Source organism: Alosa alosa, chromosome 13 (genome assembly GCF_017589495.1).
Source record: "Alosa alosa isolate M-15738 ecotype Scorff River chromosome 13, AALO_Geno_1.1, whole genome shotgun sequence".
In the NCBI taxonomy this organism is placed as follows: domain Eukaryota; kingdom Metazoa; phylum Chordata; class Actinopteri; order Clupeiformes; family Clupeidae; genus Alosa; species Alosa alosa.
In genome coordinates, this window is record NC_063201.1 from 8,250,410 (window position 1) to 8,277,940 (window position 27,531).

General features: G+C 44.3%; 1 protein-coding gene across 1 annotated transcript; it reads left to right on the forward strand.

The window, feature by feature from the left end:
• cers2b (ceramide synthase 2b) lies at positions 1-27,032 on the forward strand. The gene is made up of 12 exons (XM_048261738.1): positions 1-529; positions 13,529-13,702; positions 14,754-14,871; positions 16,128-16,246; positions 19,856-19,913; positions 20,545-20,595; positions 20,812-20,815; positions 21,037-21,125; positions 21,756-21,884; positions 22,967-23,073; positions 23,476-23,629; positions 24,487-27,032. Exons 2-12 carry the CDS (start codon positions 13,530-13,532, stop codon positions 24,643-24,645), a joined length of 1,161 nt encoding a protein of 386 aa, XP_048117695.1. The 5' UTR covers positions 1-529; position 13,529; the 3' UTR covers positions 24,646-27,032.
• Positions 27,033-27,531: the final 499 nt, after the last annotated feature.

The window sequence follows — 27,531 nt, forward strand, 5'->3', positions numbered from 1 at the left end:
CGTTCCGTTATTCACGCGCACTCGCTCACTCCACCCCTCTCAGTCCCCCAGAAATCCGTTATTCACTCTTACTAATCTAACCTCGGCGTTGCCTTCTTCCAAACAGCCGGACCGACCGACCGACGCCTATCGCTGGACGTTCAACATTTCATCCCGCTACGGATGAAAGGGAAACGAGAAGAGTGGGTCTCTCATCTCACGATAGCGGTCAAGAACGGCTCCAGTACGCCAGACTGGAACAGACGTCAAAGAAGTTTGGAAATATTTGCCTCCCTACATTACACATCTCATCGGTGTCTTTAACTCGCCTCGGAACTTTTTGGGAAAGATGCGGGCGTGTAGCAAAGACAGACAGGCCGAACACATTGCCTAAAGGCTAAACTCATTGCCTTTAAGCACGAACTTATAACAGGGATAAAAAAAAGCTGTTCTGTTCCTCTGTGCTTATAGGATCTCATACCGTTCTTTTTTACTTTTTGAAAGTGACTTTTTTTAAACAGAAGAACTTTTCGAACATTCGCGGACCAAAGTGAGTATGGTTGTTATTTATTATTGAAGACTTAAATGTTCCTTTATTCTTTGTAGCATCCACACCTCTGCGGTGGCCGTGTTTTACCTCAGTATGACATTATGTCAGGATGGTCCGGTCATGTGTTTTAGCTCTGGGTAAACATGCGCAGTCATCACAATTCACTAACATTCACACTCCATGTAGGAATATGTAGATTAAAATGGATACAAATAGTAGGCTATTAGCCTGCTTTTCTAGCAAGGAAATGTGTTTTGTTTGAGATAAAATAAAATCACTTACATAGAAAACACTAAGGTCAGGTGGCATTGTAAAATCTTTAGATGGGTGGGTGGTGCTTCCCATTACTTAACATGCGTAAATTAGCTTAAAGTGCCTTAAGCATCAGTCACTGGGGATGGTGGCCTTTCGTTTCCAGTAATGCGCTACTGTATTGAGGATGACTGTTGGCCAGCTGGTTTGGTCCTAAAAGTATGCAGTAACCCAAACAAACTATGTGTCAGCTATGGTGTCATAGCGTTTCAAGTCACTTAAAATAAGCTGTCGGGAATGAATGAATGATGAATATATTTGAAGAAGGTTCCACAGATCAACCTGCTGTTCAAGGTCCCAGGTGGACAACTTGTCAATCTTAGAGATATATAAGTATAGATTTATTGTCAGAGATATAGGCTATAGCCTATATTCTCTTATATGATAGAGGCTAAACAGTGGCAGTAGGCAACCTCCTGACAGCTGTCAGTGTTTGATCTAGTACAGCGTCCACTTGAGATGGTCCTTACCCATCCTCATTATTGTTGTAATGTTGAAACGAGATGAGCACAGTAAACCTTTAACTGTCGATGCATTTTACCATTTTACTAGTGTTCCAAGACGTCAATGTAAAATAGCAAACATAGATTCTAATTTAATTGAATCCAAAAAGGCCAAAGCCCATCAATCAAGATTTCTCTTGCAAATACCCTAAGTAAACATGCCCGTGTTATCAGATCTGCTGTGCAGGTGTTTGACCACTAGAGAGTATTAATGTCAGTCAATGGGCATTTTTTCCTGGACAGAACTAAAACACACACATGGTGTTTACCCTGCAGGCAGTACCCTTTAATTTGACTCCAAAATTGGACTAAAGGAGGGGTTTGGGGAAGGGGGGGGGCATAATGCAGATGTCTGCAACACACACTCTTGGGCTTGGTGGAGTTTGCTTAATAGTGTGTGGTCATCTTGTGTGTGTGTGTGTGTGTTTTTTGTAGTACTCCACTGCTTGATTGTATCACATTCATCATGAGCAGGGTGTGTGCTTTTGTGTCTGTCTGATGCTATGAATGCGTTTGTGAGTTGGGCCTTCATCCAGACCAGCGTATGTGTGAGTTGGGTGCAGATAGGGATGCTTGATCCAGTTCTGATCAGGTCTAGAGTAATCCACTCACAGAGGAAATAATCAGATATGCTCTCAGTAGCAAACAACAGGTGAAGGCTAGAAATTGTGTATGTGTGTGCTGTGACTACCTGTGATTGTGGCTGATTGGCATCGAATACAGGGCCTTTGGGAGCAGTGATAAAAGGCCTTTCACATCAATGTTTGATTAGATACAACCTGATACATGCATCAGATTAGCAATCTTAAATCTTCACTCTGAGCAAACTTCACACATTCTTATGCATGTGTGTGTGTGTGTGTGTGTGTATGTGAGTGTGTATTTGTTTGTGTGTGTTTGTGTGTATGTGTGCATATTGCACTGTAAACTTTATAAGGTTGAGAAATCTTTATGAGGTCACATTTTGGACCTGTAGTGTCCATGAATCTGAAATGTGTGTGCTTGAGAGCTGACTCCGTTTTTTCCCGTGGACACACACACACACACACACACGCTGACTCACTCCACAGCACAGTCCAGCTCGGTCCACTCCACGGTGACCACACTCACAGCAGCACCCACCTGCATCACTGTGAGTCACTGGAGGATTTGTGTGCCCTGGGCAGTGTGGGTCTGCGGGACTGTTTGACTGTTTGACTTTCTGATCGGGCTTTTCCATCTCCCTGAACATGTGTGGAATGCCCAGGGGCTTGACCGGAATTGGGGCTCATTTGGGACGGTGCACTACAGTCCAGCATCTCTGTACAGCCTAGCTGGTCCGACCACAGCAGAGGATGGTGGCTGACGTTACACGGGAAGGATAGGGAAGACTCACCTGTGGGACGTGGGGTAGATCCAAGGAAGGGCTCTCTGTGAAAGGGGCTGGAGTCGGCCCAGACTTGGACCGGAACAAGGCCAGATCAGGGCCGCATCTGGCGAGCCACAGCAGAGTTAGCGCCTAATGGCCAATGCCTGAAGCTATATTTTTCCTCATAGGGAGAGAGAGAGAGAGCATGCATGCGTGTGCATGTTGTGTGTGTGTGTGTGTGTGTGTGTGTGTAACATGATATCTGCTCAAACACTAACACTGACGTGCTTGATGTGAGGGAGAAGATAGAGGCAGGGCATTAAAGCTGAAGGAGCTTAAAGTATAAGTGCTCATTTAACCATCATTAATTGCTACTTCTTACATGATTTGAGTGTCTGTGACTGATATTGACGGGGACCACATTTGTATCGATGTGTGTGTGTGTGTGTCTCACTGAGAGCAATGCAGTATCCTTTGGGTATCCCCCTGTAAGGAGTCACTCACTCATTCCATTCCTTTGGAATGAGTCATAGGACAGTTGTTTATAGTTCAGTATGGGTAACAAGGAACGCCGATCTGCTGTTCAGCACACACACACACTCTCTCTTTCGATCACTCACTCCCTCACGCATGCCTTGGCTTGTACATTCACTAGTACCTATCCACATCATATCAGCCATAATGTCTTGGACCTGACATGAAATAATGCAATAAAGTCAATCTTGTGCTTTGCACACAGAGGGGCGTTGGAGGTGCAACGTCCATGTCATCTTGCTGAAGCCAGGTCAGGGCTGCTGTTTGTTTGTCAGATAATAGCTATGCTAGTGTGAAGCTCCGCTTCCTCCCCCACAAGGAATCTCAAACAGCCGGCTAAGATCACCACACGCGTGCAGCTCTCAAAACACTTCCACCCCTCTGTCCAGTCTCACACACGCACATACACACACACACACACACACAGAATGATGGGATTGGTCCAGAGGAGAATGGCCAGAGTCTGGTCATGTGACCTAGGTAGCCAATGATGGTGGGGAGAGTAAGAACAGCGGAGAGGGAAAAGTGCTGGAGAGTCTCTCACACACACACACACACACACACACACACACACACACACACACACACACACACAGACAGACAGACAGGCTCAGAGTCATAGACACTCACACTCACACACACACACACACACACACACACACACACACACACACACACACACACACAGACAGACAGGCTCAGAGTCATAGACACTCACACACACACACACACACACACACACACACACACACACACACACAGACAGGCTCAGAGTCATAGACACACACTCACACACACACACACACACACACACACACACACACACACACACACACACACACACACACACACACACACACAGACAGGCTCAGAGTCATAGACACTCACACTCACACACACACACACACACACACACACACACCACCCCACACACACACACACACACACACACACAGACAGGCTCAGAGTCATAGACACACTCACACTCACACATACACACACACAAACACAGACAGGCTCAGAGTCATAGACACTCACACACATACACACACACAGACAGGCTCAGAGTCATAGACACTCACAGACACAGACATACTGTACAGGCTCGGAAGTTTACATACTCACAAGTACACAGACTTACAGATACACAGGCCCACAGACATTGACACTGACATGCACAGACACACTGGCAAAGGCATAGATGCTCACAGAAACATAAGCATGTAGGCCCAGATGTTCACATGCATACAGACACGGACACACTGACATACAGGCTCACAGAATCACAGACACACAGAGTTACTCCCAGGCACATAGGCACATAGACACCTAGAATTACGGGGTCACAGACACACAAACAAAGACACAGGATATTTGAAGGCCTCGCCAAACACTTGCTATAAAAATGCTCAGAGGTAGATTCAGAAAGTGAGGAAATTTTGTCACCTTCTAACTTCACTGTAAAAGGTTGAGAGAGAAAAAAAAGTCCTAAACCAAAACCAAACTAGTCCCAAAGGGAATAGTCCTAAACCAAAATCAAACTAGTCCTGTGTGTGTGTATCTGTGTATGCGTCACCGTGTGTGTGTTGTGTGTAGTGTTTATGTGTGTATGTGCAAGCATGTGTTTTTGTGTGTTTGTGTCTGTGTATGCCCCACTGATGATCCTCTATGCATGCCTTTGTATCGGAACTCCCCCTATTACCGTCGGTCCCGTATTTCCACCGTCTTGCTTGTATGTGTCACTTAATATCCATTTGTATACAAACCAGCACCCTACACCATAGGTGTATCTAAATTAGCTATAACATTTTACTGTGACTCAAAGAGCTGTAAACAGTGTTGTAAGGCTGCGTGTACACATTCGCTTGGAGCTCCAGTGGAATTTTAATTTCATGACGAGAATTCTCGGTCTAACCGTTCATGGGCCGTTGAAACAGCGTAAATAGGCGACCCATCAGGCCAGCACTATAACTCTGAGCGTGGTAAACAAAATCGGATATTTCAGGCAGTAAATGCTCCCGTTAAGAACCAAACCAGATTTTGTTCAAATCTACACACGAATGGCTACTGAAAAATGTAAGGTTCATTTAGCAAATGTTATTTTGAAGTGTTAAAAAACATTGTTGTTTTAGAATTTCCGAACAAAAGTGGTGATAATTGGGGGTGTTACGATATGTGCTTGAGCCTCAGGGCTTATCCTTTGCGTGTAAATGTGTGTGTGTGTGTGTTTTTCCCTGTGCTGATTCTTACTGCCCCTTTGAGCTTGTCCACAGTCCATCCTGCAGCGTGTGTAGAGTTTAGACCCAGCAGTGTGGAGGCCCTGTGTGTGTGTGTGTGTGTGTGTGTGTGTGTGTGTGTGTGTGTGTGTGTGTGTGGAGGGAGGCACAGCTGTCAGATCCTTGGTCCTCTCAACTATTGCCTACACCCAGTAGCTAACAAGGATGACCCTTGGACTGCGTGTTAGCACAGGCCAGTGAGTGTCTTGTGTGTGTATGTGTGTGTGTGTGTGTGTGTGTGTGTGTGTTTTCTATCTGTGTGGAGGAGATTAGGAATGTCCTGTGTTCCAGTCTCAGCGTTCAGGGCACTCACGGTTTGCTTTACAAAACCGTTCACACACTAGATTTAAATCCTTGCTTGTAGACATGAAATGCCATCCTTGTGCACATGAAACCCAAGACTTAAACAAGAAAAATACAGTCAAATCAAGTGAAGTATTTCTTGAAATCCTATGCTAAAGGACAAAATACAATATTTCAGAACCCTGTACCCAGCATTCAATGTCATATTGCATCCTATTCGGCATGTGTCCGTAATATCCAGCCTTAAAACTGTTAAAGGACTGGTTTTGGCAGAGGTGTAAAAGTCTGGCTTCAGAAACTAAAAGTCTTGCCGCATATTTCTTCTTCGTAAACCAGCTAATGCTAATTAGCACAACTCAGGCTGGTAGATCAGCAAATTAGTGAATATTACCTGTCCACAGGCAGATCAGCTAATTAGTGAATATCACCTGTCCACAGGTAGAACCAAAGCATTGTTGGACTTTTACTTTCTGAAGCTGGACTTTTTACACCTCTGGGTTGTTGTCAGAGGTTACTAAACAACAAGAAGAACACGCACCTATAATCTCTCAGAGCACTTCCTGTATGAAGTGCTCTGTGTGTGTGTGTGTGTGTGTGTGTGTGTGTGTGTGTGTGTGTGTGTGTGTGTATGTGTGCGTGCGTGTGAGTGTGATGGCAGTGCTATAGTGTGTTGTGAGACAGCGAGACACAAAGACAGGAGAAAAGAATGTGCTCAAATTTTGACTTGTAACCGGAGGGTTGCCTGTTCGAACCCTGACCAGTAGGCACGGCTGAAGTGCCCTTGAGCAAGGCACCTAACCCCTCACTGCTCCCCGAGCGCCGCTGTTGATGCAGGCAGCTCACTGCGCCGGGATTAGTATGTGCTTCACCTCGCTGTGTGTGTGCTGAGTGTGTTTCACTAATTCACGGATTGGGATAAATGCAGAGACCAAATTTCTCTCACGGGATCAAAAGAGTATATGAAGAAGATGAAGAAAAGTCGAGTGTGAAGGCCTTAACCTCTGATGGATGTGTCAATAGCAGGCCCTGAGCATCCACGTCTACATATTACTCAGAGGTGTACACGGTACACATTTGATTGGAACAACATTCTGCATAAATGTCTAATAAGTAGCAGTATCCACTGGGTCTGTAATCTCTGTGGCTTCATGCTGTCCTATGCTGGACGTGAAATTCAGGGAAAGATATTACCTGTCCATCTGCTCCGTGAGCTCTCGTCTGCCTTGACAGTTTTTGGTGTGGTGGCGTGGGGGTGTGGAGCGGAGCGGTAGGGCCCGCTGGGAAATTGGTGTCTCATGACGGCTGGAATCCACTGCAGATGATTCTAAAGGAGGCTGAACAACAGTGCTAAGCTGCTCCTGAGAGAGTACTACTGTGCCGAGCCTACAGGAACAATCACTCACACACACACATGCATGCACACACACACACATATACACATACACATACACACACACACATGCATGCATGCACACACACACACACACACACACACATACACAGACATACACGCACACACACACACACATACCACCGACACAGATATAGACATATACACCTCACTCACGCATGAGGGGCCTGACATACTTAATCCTTTCCTGTCCCAATGTGTGATGCCTGCACAGTTTCACCTAATGTGTGTGTGTGTTTGTGTGTGTGTGGTATTGATATATGATTTGTGTGTTTATATGTTTTCATATCTGTGTGCGTGTGTGTATGTTTGGTTAGATTGTGTGTCTTAGTGTGGTAAATCTGAAGATGAGTATAGGTCGATTAAGTGATTTTATGGTTCATTAGTTCATGTACACTGGAACAGTGCTCTAGTGGAACCAAATGATGTTTCTCTTTGGCTCCCAGTGCAATACAAGCAATAAAAACCAGCAATAAAGAGACAGAACTGCAGGTAGTACAATTAGATATGAGAGCTCATTAAAACCCATTACAAGGGAAGACTATAGCATTGTGTGTTGAGTGGTGGTGTGACCACGCAATGCAAAAATGTTTAAATTATGATATTTGTGTAAAAGGAGAAGATCGATGTCCTTTAGGAAAACGAGGGGGATCAGACATGATGCTGATAGTCTGTTAAGAGGTGGGAGAAGGGTGCAGAGGAGACAGCAGCCCTTAGGATGTCATGCCAGGGGTGTGTGTAGCAGGCTATTCACCACAGGCAAACACAGGCTGGCCAAAGGCTAATATTACAAACAAATAACTCATATTTACCCAAAGACAAATAATTGCCCAAGGGCTAATATTTGCAGCCTCATAGTCACCCAGTTTTCTCAATTGTGTATCCCATCTGTCATCAGTCCCAATAATCAATCAATTCTATTAAATAAGTATCCTGTCCTTGTTGGCTATTCACCCTTCTCTCCCTTTAACAATGACAATGACGAGAGTGTTTGTCATTGTCATTGTTAAAGGGCTCATTGAAACCTCTTCAGGAAGGACAATGGTTGCTGAGATGAGATGCTGGTTAAATATGAATAGGCTGCCTGCGGTATAGGCTAGTAATGAACCAATGAGTGCCCAATGTGAGTGTTTGAATGTGTGTGTGTGTGTGTGTGTGTGGGGATGTGTGCGGTTTTTGAAAGATGACTAGAAGAACTCTATCAAAATCGGTCAGAATCAGAAGGCCTGATCTCCCCTGCGGTGGTCTGAAGTACATTCTGCTGTGGGTGGTGGACATGATTGGAATGAACTGCATGACAGAGTGGTGCAGAGCTCATGAGTGGGTGAGAGAAGGCACAGTGTAGCACTTCATTTTGAGAATTCAACTCCTACTAATAGTAACAACATCAAAACATTTCCATAGAAACAAGTGATGATTCGCCTACTAAGAAGTAAAAAAGGAAGGAAGAACCATGCCTGTGTTACACTTCATTTTGAGAATTCAACTCCTACTAATGGTAACAACATCAAAACACTTCCATAGAAACAAGTGATGATTCGCCTACTAAGAAGTAAAAAAGGAAGGAAGAACCATGCCTGTGTTACACTTCATTTTGAGAATTCAACTCCTACTAATGGTAACAACATCAAAACACTTCCATAGAAACAAGTGATGATTAAGCCTACTAAGAAGTAAAAAAGGAAGGAAGAACCATGCCTGTGTTACACTTCATTTTGAGAATTCAACTCCTACTAATGGTAACAACATCAAAACACTTCCATAGAAACAAGTGATGATTCGCCTACTAAGAAGTAAAAAAGGAAGGAAGAACCATGCCTGTGTTACACTTCATTTTGAGAATTCAACTCCTACTAATGGTAACAACATCAAAACACTTTCATAGAAACAAGTGATGATTCGCCTACTAAGAAGTAAAAAAGGAACGAAGAACCATGCCAGTGTTGTGTCATATACCCTGAGTCACACTCTAGATTCAGAACCCCTAGGCGGTTCTACAACTGTTCAAAAGTTATGGGCCCCTAGTCACACAGATAACTCAATGGGTTCTAGAAGGGCGTTTACCGGTACTGACTCATTTCCCATACCCTAGATGTAAAGACTAGGGTGGATGAATCTAAGTCTTTGATATAAGTATGTTCCAAACTCTATCCTGCAGAACTCTCATGGGGTCTCAGATACACCCTAGATACACCCTAACTCATGGGTGATGGAAAAACTTTGTGTATGTGTTCACATGTGTAGACATACATAAGCAGGTGTGTGCGCATCTCTATGTGGTGGTCTGTGTGTGACTGTCCTAATGCGTGTGTGTGTGTGTGTGTGTGTGTGTATGTAACATGCCAGCTCTAGCATGGAAACATGGAGGGGAGGCCACATGCAGAATTCAAATGATAAGTAAATATTATAGAATGTAATAATGAATGTTATGAAAGTCAGTGTAGTGAAATGTAACATAAAAGTGTATTGCCAGTCAGTGTCTAGAGGATGTACAGAGAAATGGAAAATAGAAGCCAAATGTCGGGAGGAGAGGAGAGCCAGCACGGAAAGAGCAGGTCTTTTATCCCCCTGCCAATCAGGAGGCCTGTGCGCACCTGAGCACCATTCACCTGGCCTAGAGACAGACACAGAGCACAGGCACACGAGTCGACGTCGGCAAGACCGGGCTGGGTCGTTACAGTGTGTGTGTAATGGAAGAGGATGTGGTTAGGGGTGATTCAGGACTTTTGTGTGTGTGTGTGTGTGTGTGTGGGAGGGGGTTACAGCCAGGGAGGATACTGCCCCTGCCCTGCCCCTCTGGCAGTCTAGACCCCCCACACACATGGAGGCACTCTGCTGGGGCGCTGCTATTGGCTGCTTTAGGAGGCAGGGGAGGGCCCTTGAACCAGCAGACATGCTGATTGGCTTTCCCTCATCAGGCAAGCGATGTGTAAGCTTGTGTGTAACAAATTATTTCCTGTTGCAGTAGCAGTTGTGCACAGGATACACCCATGAATTGCAAAACACACACACACACACACACACACTACACCACATTTAGATCAGTTCTAACTTCCTTATTCTGCAAAAGAGAAAGCTTAATGAAGGCCTATTTAGTTTGTTCAAAGGCAGAAACATGATCATCTGCATATTCGTGGCTCTTTGAGCTCATTCAAAATGAGCCTCAAACACACGTTAGTATCCTCTGTGTGAGTGTGTTCTGTGCAAGTATGCAATGGGAGTGTCTCCTGTGTGTGTGTGTGCTTGTCTGCATTGTGTGTGTGTGTGTGTGTATCCTGTGGGAGTGTCCTGAGAGGAGTGTGTGTTTATGCTACTTTACTAGTGAATGGAATGAGGCTCGGTAATGCAGACCAGCTCTCCTCCCCCGCGCTGTAGATCTGAACCACACCCCAGCTCAACAAGTGCTGCTTGCTCGTGCGCACACACACACACACACACACACACACACACACACACACACACACACACACATTCTGTGCAGGGCGGGGGCAGGAACCAGAGCCCCCACTCGTCACCCAACCATTTGGCGTCACGGCTAAGAACAAACATTTATCCCAGGGGTCAGAGGTGAAATACGACGGGAATTAAGTGTGTGTGTGTGTGTGTGTGTTTGTGTGTATAAGCAGGCACGTGTGAGTGTGAGACTGATGTTAGTGGGACAGCCCTGTGGTGAGGCCCAGATGTAAATTCCCGGCGAGGAGTCAGGGAATGTGCAGGACGAAGCTGCTCTTCTGACCAAAGAGTCAGTCTCTGCCTCAGACAGGTGCTGACGTGTTAGAGGTTTATTTTTGATTGTGTTGAAAGATAATACAACACTATAATATTTTCCACCATTCAACACAGCTGTGAGTTTCAACAAGTCCTCTTTACAAGTATTAAGCTGTGGCTGTGTGTGTGTGTGTGTATAAAGTGTGTTTGTGTTTTGATGGTGGTTGTTTCTGGTGCCGTGTACTCTGTAATGTAACAGTAAATCCAGCTGCAGAGAGTTGAAAAATAGCCAGACCCAGCTGCACACACACACACACACACACTCACACACACACACACAGAACCCTGGAGCTGTCAGCTGTACTCACCATCCACTCCCTACAAACAAGAGCGGGGGAGGGAGAGAGGGTCATTTTATGTTTATGTGAATAGTGAATAGCCAAGGTGGCGGGTGTGTTTAACTGTCCTAAACATGACTATACACCATAAAAACTGATTTGACGAAGACACCAGTTAGTTGCTTTTTTAAAATCATGCTTTAGTTTAGTGGCAAGTTGTGGAGCACTGTCACTAACTGGCCATGCGCGGAGTCACATTCTAGAAATCAACTGCCCACCCCTATCTTCAATATTCCCCACTAAGTCCCTCCCCTTGTTTGGTGGTATTGGCCAGGACACATGACTGTCAGAGAAGTCAAGTCCTGATTGGCTGGTTCCTTGGCGGCTCTTTTATTTCTCCCCACCCTTGTTGTGATTGCAGAGGCTGTCAGCAGAAATGACTGCGCTTAATTAGCATGGCTAACTGGATCAGACTTCAGAGAGAGACAAGAGACAAGGTTGGAGTGACGATTTTGGAAAAAGTGTAGGGGAAAGAGTGTGAGAGAGAGAGAGAGAGAGAGAGAGAGATCATGAATGAGAGTCAGAGAGCGAGAAAGAGAGAGAGAAGGAATGAGAGCAGAGGGGGAGAAAACCATGCGTCAGCACAAAGTTATGCATCACCACACACTCCCTCTCTTCTGACACACACCCTCTCTCCAGTGGTCAGACACACCCTCCAATCAGCTCTCCGCTGACCTCTCATTTATCCATCCTTCTCTCTCATTTATCCATTCACCATACACTCTCTCTCTCCTTTTCCCACTCTCTTCATCCCCCCCCTCCCCTCATATGTCTATTGACTTTGTGGGCGTAGTAAATGACAGAAGAGATTGTAGAGGGCAGAGCATCCATGAAGTCCTGGTCCCATGCTGTGTAGGTTGTAGGCCCTATGAGCCCCAGCTGCCTGTCTCTCCCTCTGCTGCTCTCTGTGTCGCTCTCATATGATGCGCTGGTCAGACGTAAACTGAAGCACAGGCTGCTGATCTACCCCAAAAAAAAAAAAAATAATCAGTTGGTCAATGTACCATTTAAATTGGTGAAAGAGTTGACGTGTATCACAGAAACTTTGCCATTATATGCCATGATTTCCCCATGCCAGCTCAGTCTCCCCAGAGGAGTTTGTCATAGTAAACAAGTAAGCAAGTACTGTAGCAAGTCTCAACATGGCCATTTTGGCTTTAGCTGTGCCATAAGATGCTTAAAGCAGTGTTGTTTTGAGATGGGTGTTGAAGCAGTGTTCATATGAGATGGGTGTTAAATCAATGTTGTTTTGAGATGGGTGTTGAAGCAGTGTTGTTTTGAGATGGGTGTTGAATTTGAGATGGGTGTTGAATCAGTGTTGTTTTGAGATGGGTGTTGAAGCGGTGTTGTTTTGAGATGGGTGTTGAAGCGGTTTTGATTTGAGATGAGTGTTCAATCAGTGTTGTTTTGAGATGGGTGTTGAAGTGGTGTTGTTTTTGAGATGGGTGTTGAAGCGGTTTTGATTTGAGATGAGTGTTCAATCAGTGTTGTTTTGAGATGGGTGTTGAATTGGTGTTGTTTTGAGATGGGTGTTGAATTGGTGTTGTTTTGAGATGGGTGATTTGAGATGGGTGTTGAAGCGGTGTTGTTTTGAGATGGGAGTGGCAGACTCATAGAATCTGATCTGTATGCCACTCGTCCGTCTCATTTCCTCCTGTGACTCTCCCTCCGCCAGCTCCACCCATCCATCCTTCTCTATAATCTCATCACGTCTTCTTGTCCTTCGCCTGTCCCTCTCTCTCATCCCTTCTTCTCCCCATCCTGCTATCCTACCCCTCCTCCCCTCTCCCTGTTTCTTTCTTTCATCCCCCTCTCTCCCCATCCCTATCCCCCTCTCTCCCTGCCTTTCTGCCTCCCTCTCTCTTTCCCTCTACATCCCTCTATCCCTCCCTTTCTCCTGTTCTCCCTGTTATTCCTCCTGAGTGTTCTGGAATGAATCAAGGTGATCTGATTGTGATCTCTTAAATGAACTCATCCCTCTTTTCTCTCTCTCTCTCTCTCTCTCTCTCTCTCTCTCTATCTCTCCCTCCTTTCCTTTTTCTTTTCTCTCTGAATGTAGCTTTTTTTGTCTCTTTCTCACTCCCCCTCTCTCTTTGTCTCTCACTTCACTCTGTTTATCTTTCTGTTGTGTAGTTTTCAATGTGAGCATGTGAAAGTGTGAGAAATCGGTTTGATGAATCTATATCTCCCCCTCTCTCTCCATCAGAATGTTGGCGTGGCTTAGTGATGTATTCTGGGACGAGCGACTCTGGTTCCCTAAGGGACTTGGCTGGAAGGACCTGGAGGATCGGGATGGCCGGGTCTACGCCAAACCTGCTGACCTTTGGGTGGTGCTGCCCATGGCTCTGACCATGATGGTAGTGCGCCAGATCTTTGAGAGGTGAGCCCAGCCAACTCCCAACCAAACTATTGATCTAACCTTCTCATACACGTCAAATGTTATGCCATAGTCCTGTCTTTGATCATTGTGCCCAGTGAATGTGCCAGTGTAGTGATAACAGTGACATGTAACATTTATCGCAATTTTAGATGCCATAATAGTCAATGTCACATGTTTAAGTGGTCATAGCATCTCATGTTTTGACAGTCTTCATGGTAGCACTTTACTTCAGCCTAGTGTTCATAAAGCATTATAAGCACATTTATTAATGTGTATAATGTAATCATAATGCAACACAGCGACTGGCAGAAGTCTACATAACTATAAACTCAGACAACTGCACTCATGAAGCCTTATAAAGCTGTATTCACACCTCATTTGACAACTTCTGACAGAATGCTATCAGTAATGCCACAGCTATGACATGGTTCTGTCAGTTGTATGACATATTAGATGACTTAAGTGTTCCTGTTCCTCTCAGGGCGACCAGACTCCTCTTATCTGTTTCTTCTTTTTACCACCATCTTCTATCTTCCCTTGCTCTTTCTTTCTTTATTTTTTCTTATTCCTACTGTCCTTCTTACCAGTCTTAAAATTAGATTTTTTTCGTTTCACTATCATTATTGAATTAGATTCTTTTTGTGTAACTGGATTATCTGCCTGCGTGTGCTGGTAGCAGAGAGTATCCAGGTTGGCTGTTTTCTTAATTTACGACTGATGCTGTGTATTTTTAGAATACACCCATGCTATGTATTTCTGAGTGCATGCTACACACTCTTAATTCTATTGCCCAAACCCTCAACTTTTGTATTCTATTCTTGCTAATGGCTCCTTATCTTTTTACTTTTTAACATTTTCTCATCCTTTCTCTATCTTCCTCTACTCTCCTTTTATGTTGCTCTTCATATGTGTTCTTTCAAAAGCTATACATGATTATTTTGTGATATTTTCTGATGTTCTACAATGGCATATTGGTGATGTGGGAATGTTTGGTGTTAATCCTGACATGGTGATTCAATAAGGGGTGTCTCTTCTCATTTATTCTCCTCAGGACGCTTGGCATGCGCTTAGCGGCTCTGCTTGGCGTGAAAGCGACAAAACGGCTTCGAGCCGCTCCCAATCCAACACTTGAGGCCTTCTACTGCAAAACCACTAAATACCCAACACAGGTACACACATACTCAAACCACTACTTAACAGCCAACCCAACACAGGTACCCACATACTCAAACCACTACTTAACACAGCCAACTCAACACCCAACACAGGTACCCACATACTCAAACCACTACTTAACACAGCCAACTCAACACCCAACACAGGTACCCACATACTCAAGCCACTACTTGACACAATGGCCAACCCAAACACCCAACACAGGTACACACATACTCAAACCACTACTTAACACAACCAGCCCAAACACCTAACATAGGTACACACATACTCAAACCACTACTTAACACAACGGCCAACCCAAACACCCAACACAGGTCAAGAGTCATAATCCAAATGCATGACACAAGAGGTAGAAGGTTAGAATAAGCTAAAGTCAGGAGCAGGTAAAAAAAGGTAATACACAGGGATCCAGCTGGGACTAAAACTGGGGCAGACACATGGTACAGAAACAGATATGGAGTCAGAAATGCCAAACAGCCAAACTGGGACTGGCATGGTACCGCAGGGTATAAATAGGCAAACTGGTGGACACAATGAGGAACAGCTGAGCGGAGGCCTACAGGCAGAGACAGTAGGAATCAGGTGAAGGGTGGGCACAAGGAGCGCAAGGGCTACAAAACAAGCACAAGCACACGATCAGACAACACAGGACACAAAGCTCTCACATCAACACAGGACACAAAGCCCTCACATCAACACAGGCACATATGAAGTCCTCACATCAACACAGGACACAAAGCCCTCACATCAACACAGGCACATATGAAGCCCTCACATCAACACAGGCACATATGAGCCCCCCACATCAACACAGGCATATGAATCACATCAACACAGGCACAGTCCTCACATCAACACAGGACACAAAGCCCTCACATCAACACAGGCACATATGAAGCCCTCACATCAACACAGGCACATATGAAGCCCTCACATCAACACAGGCACATATGAAGTCCTCACATCAACACAGGACACAAAGCCCTCACATCAACACAGGCACATATGAAGCCCTCACATCAACACAGGCACATACAGTATGAAGCCCTCACATCAACACAGGCACATATGAAGCCCTCACATCAACACAGGCACACAGGCATGGTTTCCACTCAGCCTCACAAATGTAATCACCCTGCCATCACAATTACTGATATAATAATTGGAATTCAGATATTGAAAGAATCTCTCTCTCTCTTTCTGTGTGTGTGTGTGTGTGTATGTGTGTGTGTGTATGTGCCCACAGAGTTCTGTAGAATCATTATGTAAGCAAACAGGTTACACACAGCAGCAGGTGCAGAGATGGTTCCGCAGACGACGAAACCAGGACAGACCCAACCTCCTGAAGAAGTTCCAAGAGGCCAGGTGAGCATACACACCCATCTCCACTCACCGTAACACAATATTACCCCACAGCTATTTATTTGCACTTATTTATTTGTTGTATGATTCTAGTGCAGTGCCTGTCAAACATGCTATTCCTGTAGAAAACCCGTACATGCCCGTAGGTAGGCCTGCTTTAAAAATAGGGTGCTAGGGAATCATTCCAGCTAAGCATTCAATAATGAATACTGAACTGGGGTTGAGTTTGATGTACAGTACAATGCAAAAAAGAGTGTTGTATTGATATGTAGGACCAAAGAGGATCAGAAGCTGCACTTTCCAATGTCTTACCTGTCAGGGCAATCCCTCTGTGTATCTAACTGTACGAAATATCTTGGGCACATCATCACTGACAATATGGAAGATGATGCTGATATGTATAGGCAGAGACAAATGTTGTATGTCCAAGCAAACATGTTAGTCCGGAAATTCAATCACTGTTCTGATGTTGTGAAAGTGAGCTTGTTTTGTGCATACTGCACCCATATGTATGCAGTCCCATTATGGGTCAGCTACAAAAAGGAGACCCTGCGCAAACTTCAGGTAGCATATAATGACTGCCTGAGGATACTGCTGAAAAAGCCCAGGAGTAGCAGTGCAAGTGCGCTCTTTTGTGACTCAGGGCTAAGCACTCTACAGGCTCTCTTGAGGAACCTAATGTTTAAGTTCATGTCCCGACCTGGTGAGTGCCAAAACTGTATTATAATGATGCTCACAAGCCCCAGGTGCAGCTCGGTCAGATATCAATCATATTTGTGGAAACATTGGTATGGACTCTCATGAATCATAAACACATACAAACATCAGTATATTTGTATGTGTTTATGTATCTATTTCTTTTTTTATGTTGTATGTCTTGCTGTTGGGTCTAGAGTCTGTAATAAAGTTTATATATATTATAATAAAATATAATAAATGTGCAGTGAGCAGAATTTAAGCATGGCTTGCATGTGACATTTTTTATAGATCAAAATGACATACAGTAAGCCTTACAGCTGTTTTGAGTTAAGGCTATATGCTTAGATGTTGTTCATTCCTATTGAATAACTTGATGATAGAGAAGACAAACCATTTTGTGGAATGATGCATCATCATATGAAATTTGCAACAATGTGTCAGTTTATTCCATGCCATTTTTATTGCATACCTGCATGTTGTTGAAAATCCGCAGAATAATTGTATGCAAGCAAACCGCATACAGAGCATTTTTTATTGTTGAGGTCAGACATAATTGGGGAGGTGACCAGCGGCTAGAGTGGTGAAAAAGCATTTCTTATCCAAACAACGCCAAACTTGACACTGCACCTACTCGTGGCCGTTGCAAGACACCTTGTAATCAATCGGACAATGGTTCAAGAGAAATGCAAATAACAGACAAACAGACAGACAGACATTCCTGTCATTAATAGATAGATACAGATAGTATAGTATAGTATAGTATAGTATAGTATAGTATAGTATAGTATAGTATAACATCACATAGTATAGTATAGTATAGTATAGTATAGTATAGTATAACATCACATAGTATAGTATAGTATAGTATAGTATAGTATAGTAAAACATCACATAGTATAGTATAGTATAGTATAGTATAGTATAGTATAGTATAGTATAGTATAGTATAGTAGTATAGCATCCCATAGCATGGCATAGTATAGTATAGTATTGGACTTAATATACTGTAGAGTATGATGTATAAGCATTATGCTCTGTTATGTGGAATTATGGTGAATTGTATCCATATCTCTATTGTGTAGTAAGGAGCTCTGTACTGTAGACTGACCAGTTCAGGCATAGTGCCAATTACTCTCTGGACAGAGACGACACGTCTGAGTGGACTGGCTCTGGCTTTGTTTGTTTGCCCATCTGCTAATGCATAGTGACAGTAAAGAGTTTTTCAGAGTTCTTTAAGAAAGTATATTTATGCTGACGTTGCAGTCAGCTCCAGGGCAAACTTATAGATAGATAGATAGATAGATAGATAGATAGATCAATCTATCTATCTATGAAGGAACTTCATAGCTTTAGCTGGAGAATTATGCTGGATCAAAGCTGTTTGTGTGAGCTGATGTATAAGGCCAGAAGGACTTATTAGGTGTTTTCAGGCCGACTGGCCCCAGACGAGGTCAAATGAGAAGCTGAAGTCAGTGTGTAGATGAGTAACTGGCAGAGGCCTGTGCGCCATGCAGCTTGGGCCCGCACCCTTCACACTTGTGCCCTGGCAGATGCCACTCTTGTCCCAGCGGGATACAGGAAGAGAGAGGGCATACACACACAGACTCTCTCTCACACGCTTTCTGTCTCTCTCTCTCTCTCTCTCTCTCTCTCTCTCTCTGTCTCTCTCTCTCTCTCTCTCTCTCTCTCTCTCTGTCTCTCTCTCTCGCTCACACACATGCACACACACACACACACACACACACACACACACACACACACACACACACACACAGTCAGACACGCATGCTTGCATGTTGGATGCTATTTTTACTCCACCCCATCCCCTGCCATTGACACATTATCAAGTGCTTCAACCCCTAACCTGCTCAGATTATGCAGTAATAAAGGATTTATAAGCACACACACACCTTCTGATGACTGATGCAATAATAAAGGGTTTATAAGCACACACACAGACCTTCTAATGACTGATGCAGTAATAAAGTATTTATAAGCACACACACACCTTCTGATGACTGATGAAAAAATCCTTCTTTTCCAGTACATTTGTTCATCTTCATTGGATGGCTAACTGAGTTTTTGGCTAGTGAGATCAGTACCAAATTGAGATGTGGTGTGTGTGTATGTGTGTGTGTGTGTCCGTCCGCCCTTGTGCGTGCGTGCGTGCATGCGTGCGTGTGCGTCCTCCATCAGGCTCTGTTTTGTCATTTCATTTTCTCCTGTTCCACATTCTCCTGATCCATGTTCTCTCCCTCACTGAGTCTGCCTGGTGTGCCGTGGTATCGCTTGGGCCTTTTTAGATCCTCTGTATTGTCTGCACTTGTGCCTTAGAACCATGAATTAGACTTTACCTTAGAACTCCATCAGCATGTGTGTCTTAGAACCATGAATTAGAGGTCACCTTAGAATTTTGACTTGCACTACCACCTTAGAACCATGAATTAGAGTTCTCTGCCAGAATGCTGTCTGTACCTGTGCCATAGAACCTTACATCAGCTCGCTGTGTTTGCTCTTGAAATCCATGCTGAAGACCACTTTGTTCACACGTGGTGGCATGTTGGAACTTTGTCTTAGTCAGGGCTAATAGGGCTGTTGTTTCAGCTGTGGGGACAGGGGGGCAGGGTGGGATGGAACGGGGCAGTGTGACCCAACATGACTTTGTGTTTGTGTCATTTGTAGGAGTATATGAACTATGTTTTTCTAGCTGTGTGTGTGTGTGTGTGTGTGTTTGTTTTTCATTTGCTTGAGTGATAAATAACACGTGATACTATGGCTACACATGATAAAACATGATACCAATGGTTAACTTAAAACGTGATACCAATGGTACACATGATAAATATTGTATGTGGTTTATGTGTGATAGATCCATATTAAGATGCTCTGTGTCAATGTCTGTGTGTGTTGCAGTTGGAGGTTCACTTTTTACCTTCTACTGTTTGTCGGTGGACTGGCTGCCTTGATCGACGTGAGTTTTCATTGAACGTCTGATCTCTGCTGCTCCCTTACCTCGTGTTATGCTCAGATCATGACACACAAAACACGCAGCCTGTAAATAAACACACACGCACACACACATACGGACACACACACCCACCCACACACACACACACACACACACATACGGACACACCCACCCACACACACACACACACACACACACGGACACACACACCCACCCACACACACACACACACACACACACACACACATACGGACACACACACACACACACATACGGACACACACACACACACACACACACACACACACACACACACACACACACACACACACACACACACATACACACATAGACACACACACACGCAAAATACGCAGCCTGTAAATAAACACACACACACACACACACACACACGGACACACACACCCACACATATACGGACACACACACCCACACACAGTAGTTTTACCACACTCTCTTAGTGTAGGACACAGTCCATCTAGCTGTTCCTCAGTGTCCTCATGTAGGTTCATCTCCATTAATCATTATGACTGTGTCCACCCCCCCCTCCATCTTTTCCTCTGCCCATGTCTGTCTCCCTCTATCTTCCTCTCTTCCTCCCTCTGCCTCACAGAAACCCTGGCTGTATAACTTGGAGGATATGTGGAAAGGCTTCCCAGTTTTGGTGAGTTTGTCATGTAAAGGAGTAATTCAGCGTCTGTGAAACCATAGACTCATCTATTATCAGCAAAAACACACTCAACACACACACATACCCTTACATCATACAACACAGACACGCAGCATTCATCACACACACACACACACACACACACAAAACAATACCCCCCCCCCCACCCCACACACACACAGTGTCACACACATTGTGTGTGTCCCTCAGACCCTGCTGCTGTCTCAGTATTGGTATTACATGATCAATTACACACACACACACATGCACACACACACACACACACACACACACACACACACACACACACACACAGTGCTAATGTTCCATTGTTGTGTGTGTCTCAGTATTGGTATTACATGATTAATTACACACCCACACACACACACCACACACACACACACACATCTCAGTACTGGTAATGTTCCACATGTGTGGTGCCATCTCAGTACTGGTACTACATGGTGGAGCTCAGCTTCTACGCCTCACTTCTGTTTAGTGTGGCTTCAGATGTCAAGCGCAAGGTAAGCCACCACAACCACATGTGTGTGCCTATGTGTCTGTGAATGTCTGTGTGTGTGTGTGGGGGGGTCTCCATTTTGTACATGCATGCATGTGTTTGTTTGGGTCAGTGGATCTGTTTGGTGTGTGTGTGTATCTGTAAACCCTTCGCCCCACATCCACAATGCACCTGGCCAGTGTTTACGCATCTAAGCAAACCGCTCTTAGATATGGTAATATAGGCCAAACAAAGGGCATTAGCCGTTATTACATCACACACACATAGACAAAGACAAATAGACTTTCTCTCTCTATTTCTCTCTCTCTCTCTCTCTCTCTCTTCTCTCTCTCTCTCTCTCTCTCTCTCTCTCTCTCTCTCTCACACACACACACACACACATGCACACACACACACAGTTATGGAGGGGGACGTTTGGTGATTTTGGGCATTTATATGGTTGGCAGGCTCATTATGTACTTGGATCTTGTAATGCATGTACCTTTGAACCCATCAATTGAGATTAAAAGAAAACCAGAGCAACTTGTGTTCATTTGCAGTGTCTTTGCTAACTATTTACCCTGTCTGTGTGTGTGTGTGTGTGGGGGGGGTGGGTGTGGGTGTGTGTGTGCGTGTGTGGTGCCTCCCCACTCAGGACTTTAAGGAGCAGATCATCCATCATGTGGCCACTATCCTCCTCATCAGCTTCTCGTGGTGCGTCAACTACATCAGGGCAGGAACTCTGATAATGCTGCTGCACGATTCCGCCGACTATCTGCTAGAGGTAAACAACCACACACACACACAAACACACACACACACACACACACACACACACACACACACACACACAAACACACACACACACACACACACACACACAAACACACAAAGGGTTTGATGGATTGCAAAGTATAATTACAGTATCTGTGTAAATATATCAATGTACATAAATGTATATATGAATGTTTTACACATATATTCGTAGCTGAGAAGCCTAGAGGCACTGAGGCAAGCCTCATGAGGAGGTGGTGTTGAGGCATGACTGCTATCAGGCCCAAGCCTCATGAGGAGGTGGTGTTAAGGCATGACTGCTATCAGTTCCAAGCCTCAGGAGGAGGTTGTGTTGAGGCATGACTGCTATCAGGCCCAAGCCTCAGGAGGAGGTGGTGTTGAGGCATGACTGCTATTAGGCCCAAGCCTCATGAGGAGGTGGTGTTGAGGCACGCATCTGCCTCTCCGAGCTTCTCATGTCATCCCAAATAAAATCATGTTATACAATGTCACCTAGGCTTAGCTCATACCAGAGAAAAGACATATGCACTAAGGTCAGTCGCTCTAGGCCCTACTAGAATATCTCCCTACGTGGTGACATCTGTATTTCAAAAGTTGGTGAAGACAATTACTGGTTTACATACAGTAGCCTCTTGCATATTGCTGAGCTATTTGCAGCTCAGGGCACGCCGACACAACAATATGATAGCTATCATTATGGGATGATCTGGACCTAGGCCTATTTAGCATATTCTGTAACTTAGATACAGACAGGCTTCTGGAAATGAGTTTATCTAGTAGACTTGTCTGTGTTAGCTCAGCTGTTAGTCTGTGTCTGTTATGTGACTGAAAAAAGCTCATATTAGGGACAGGAAGTTTTCCTCTCAGACTCTGTCCCATCCCCAGAGAGGTCTGTCTAGAACATGCATAGCTGTCATCGCACAGAACATTTATTACTCCACACCTGGGAGTTTCAGTGTTCTCTATCGCCATCTAGTGGGAGATATCAACTAATGTACCCTTTTCTCTCTCTCTCTGCGTATATTCATCCACCCATCTACCTGTTTGCCTGTCTGTGTACCATCCATCCAGTCAGCTAAGATGTTTAACTACGCTGGCTGGAGGAACACCTGCAATAACATCTTCATCCTCTTTGCTGCGGTTTTCATCATCACCCGTCTCGTCATATTCCCGTTTCGGTGAGGTACACACACACACACACACACACACACACACACACACACACACACCACACGCGCACACAAGCGCACACACATACACATGCACTCATCAATATGTAATTTTAATGCTTGTATGGATTCACACACATCCTTCTGAGATACGCGAACAGAGACACACATCATTTGCACTTCTAAACTGCCTAGATACACAGTCCCACACACTGTAATTCATAAATGATGCTGGCACCTCCCAAACAATGCAACCGGCGTATCTGTGATATCATTGGTACACATTTATCACATATATGTTTATGTTTCCTTTGATTTAATTTCATTTGATTCATTTTCAGTATTTTAGTATTCCTCTACACACACACATTTTTGGTTTAGTCTCTGACTCCTTGTGTTCTGCTCTTTCAGGATCTTGTACTGCACCATCGTGTACCCCCTCTCCATGTACCCTCCGTTCTTCTGCTACTACTTCTTCAACGCACTCATGATCGTGCTCCAGTGCCTACACATCTTCTGGGCAGTGCTCATCATTCGCATAGCCGTCAGGTTCCTCAGCAGTAATGTACGCACATTTACTCCACTACTCCATTTACATACACTCTCACGGTCATCCACTACAACACTCAGTATGGAACACCACTGCACTCTCATGATCATCCACTACAAAACTCAGTATGGAACACCACTGCACTCTCACGATCATCCACTACAACACTCAGTATGGAACACCACTGCACTCTCACGATCATCCACTACAACACTCAGTATGGAACACCACTGCACTCTCACGATCATCCACTACAACACTCATTTTACTCTGATAATCACACCACTACTCTCTCATTATGTAACACCACTACAGTCTTATTATGTAACACCACTACACTTTTATCACTATACTCTGATAATCACACCTCTTCACTCTCATGTTGCATCACTATGTAAGGGATAATGTATGGAACGCCAGTCATTATTGGGAAAATAAGTCCCGGCAGGGCGAACCGGGTTTACATCATTAGACTCTGATAATCACACCACTACACTCTGATGTTACATCACTAGACTCTGATAATCACACCACTACGCTCTCATGTTACATTACTGGACTCTTATAATCACACCACTACACTCTCATGTTACATTACTAGATTCTGATAATCACACCACTACACTCTCATGTTACATTACTAGATTCTGATAATCACACCACTACACTCTCATGTTACATTACTGGACTCTTATAATCACACCACTACACTCTCATGTTACATTACTAGATTCTGATAATCACACCACGACATTCTCATGTTACATCACTAGACTCTGAAAATCACACCACTTCACCCACGCTCTCATTATCAGTGTGCTGCTGTCTTACATGTGTACTCTGATGATGAATCGGCCACCTCCTCTTTGCAGGAAAAGGTGGATGACGCCAGGAGCGATAAAGAGGAGACCGATGACTCAGCAGGGGAGGAGGAGGAGGAGATGAAGAACGGAGGTGTGAAGAAGAACGGCCCTGTCCAGAATGGCCACATCCCCCACAACCACAACAACAGCCACCACAAGATGGAGTGATGGAGTCACATGTCAGAGACGACAGGACCAGTACCAGAACACAGAGTGCTGGTGCAGAGTCCAGTACAAAGAGAGAGAGAGAGAGAGATAGAAGAGAGGAGATAAGGATTCCAGATATCAGGAAAGGACTATCCCTCCCCCATACATACATTGCCACACAAATTCAAACATACACACACAAACTCACTCTCTGTCTTTCTCTCCTCACACACACACACACACACACACACACACACACACATACATGCTCACACATTAACCCATTCACCCACTTTTTACATGACTCTACCAATTGATATTACACACAGGTGTCGTCCCAAACGTGCAACACAGGAAGAGACACAGAAATGATACAAACGTACAACATGCACTTGTTCCATAACATTCATTTGAAAAGCCAGAGCCAAATGTGCCAAAGTGGTGCCTCAGAGAGAGAGAGAGAGAGAGAGATGAATAGAGAGAGAGAGAATGAGAGAGAGTGAGAGAGAGTCAGGGAGAAAGAAAAAGGAGGTGGGGGTGATGCTGCTTAATGTCTATTGTCCTTACTTGTGACTTGTGTGCCTTATCTATAGTCCCGCCTCAACTGTGTTGTTTCTAGTGTCAATGCCACCCCCAACTGAAGTGAATTCAAGCTACACACGCTCCAAATAGGGGCCAGATCCACGCCAACTCCACACTACATCTGGTCCAGTCAGCAGAGATCCTGGTGTGGTTACGAATCAGACGTGCCTGCTGTTTCAGTAGAAAGAAAAAAGTGTTCGTATTTATAATGACAATGATAAACTAGCCTTACTCTCCAAAACAGCCCAACATTTCAACTTTCAGTTATACAGGAGGTACTAAAATGTCCAAGCCTTTCTATGCAATTATTGGGGAATCTTTACTTTGATTGAAAACTGGGGTTACTTTTTGGGAATCTGGTTGGAATCTTCCCCATTTTTAATCAGATGTTTTTAGTGCTGGACTGTTGGTTCATCTGATTGGGTCCTTGGGTAGCCAAGGTTTCCTAGGTCTGAAATACCCAGGTCTGAGGAATGAGCTAACTCTGTCCACCAAGTTGGGTCTCTAGCCCGTGGAGAACATTAGTCATGATCAGAACCCTTTCTGTACTGCTGTTTCCTGTTTGACCACCAGAACGTTAAGCCACAGTGGATGTGCCCTCCGGAGCAGTCCGGGAGCCTGTCCTCATAGGAAAGCCAAAGGAGCTCCTGCTTGCCTTAGGGTTGTTGTTTAATGGTCCCACCCAGAAGTCAGTGCTGTAACAGATCTGCTCCTTGTCTGGCATGGACCTGGCTGAGATAAGGCCCACGTCTCCCACACACTTAGCTGCTGTCTGGGTTGCTATGGGTTTGTTGATTCAGTCCCTATGGAAACGTTGCTCTGTTTTGATGGGGAGATGATAACTGATTGAGTTTGTTTAAATGTAATTTTTGTAGATGTACAAAAACCTGAAGAAATGCAGTCATGGATGTATAGATATAAATGTAAATCATTGTGTGTCTCTACAGTTGTATTGTATCTGTCTCTTTATGGTGTTTGAACCAACAAAACACTTCCAAAGTTTTTCCGCTATCAATGTTTTCCAGTCTTTTGTGCTGGAAACCCAGTGAAATGCTGCACCACCAAGACCAGAAGAGGTGATGGTACTTCCATTCCAGCGTAACGGGTCCCAGTTACTCCCACTCTGACTGTCTGTATGTTTCTGCTGGATCACTAGTGCTATGACTCATGGGTATTTTTTTTCATTGTATAATATGATGTCAGAGCGACAGATCATTTGAGGAGTGTGGGCCAGTCCGGTCAGTCGAAGTGGGTTGATCTTTTTATGATTCCATAATGAAAAATGGGTTTCTTTTAAAAGAGTCGGTTCTGAGCTTGGGGGGGGGGGGGATTGAACTGAATGCAGTTTAATTCTGTCAATTTGTTTTGATGGTGGTTGTTCAGCAGATCTGCGGTGTTATGTGTTGTCCAAGTGCCTTATCTCTTAGGAGAAGTTGATCACCCCCCCCCCCAAACATCCGGCATTCCTCCGTCTCCTTCCTCCTGTCAGTCTGTGCTCCTCCTCTTTCCAAAAGCTGGAATGGATATGGATATTGCACTGACCTTAGTCTGACCCACGCCAGTCAGCAGCTATTTGGACAGTCTGTGTTCTGATTCAGCCCCTCGTTCTATAAAGGATAGCTTTTTTAACTGGTCTCCCAGCTGATGTCAGCTGTCTCACTCTCCATTCACTTCCTTTGAAAGTGCACTCTGACCAAACATGTTTGTACTGCTACGCAAAACAAATCCCAAATTAGACTGTTTTTATTTTTTAATTTCTTTTGTTTTGTTTGTTATGATGCTGAATTATTATTAATGAGAATAAATAGAAACATGAGTTAATGTGATATCACAAGGATGTTTTCATCTGCTTTGTCCAGATGAGGATGAAAAAGTGCTATCTGGAGGACATATGAAGGTGGTAACTCAATGGGACATGCCCTTTAGAATATACCATAGCTGAAAAAACAACTAAGTTGCTATGTTCTAGGAGTGTGTGTGTGATGTGCTAGCTAAGTGTTATACAATGTAGCTTTCAAAGCATTTCAACATTACATTCAGCAGGTGCTTTATTTAGTATTAGGTGTATGAGTACTGAGTCCCAAAGGTAAATTGCTTGAGGAAGGAAATAGCTTTACTACATGCAGTAGGCCTGAGTAACAGTTTATTACATTGAAAAACCATGACTGGAAGTTTTATTTGATCTTATCATTAGGCTTGCTATACGCAGAGTAGTCTCAGAGTTCCGATTTGAAGACAGAAACCAAGCAATTGTGAGCCCAATATCAACCAGATTTGGAACTCTTCTGTAATGATTTCGGCATTGGTAAGGCTTGTTTGTAACGC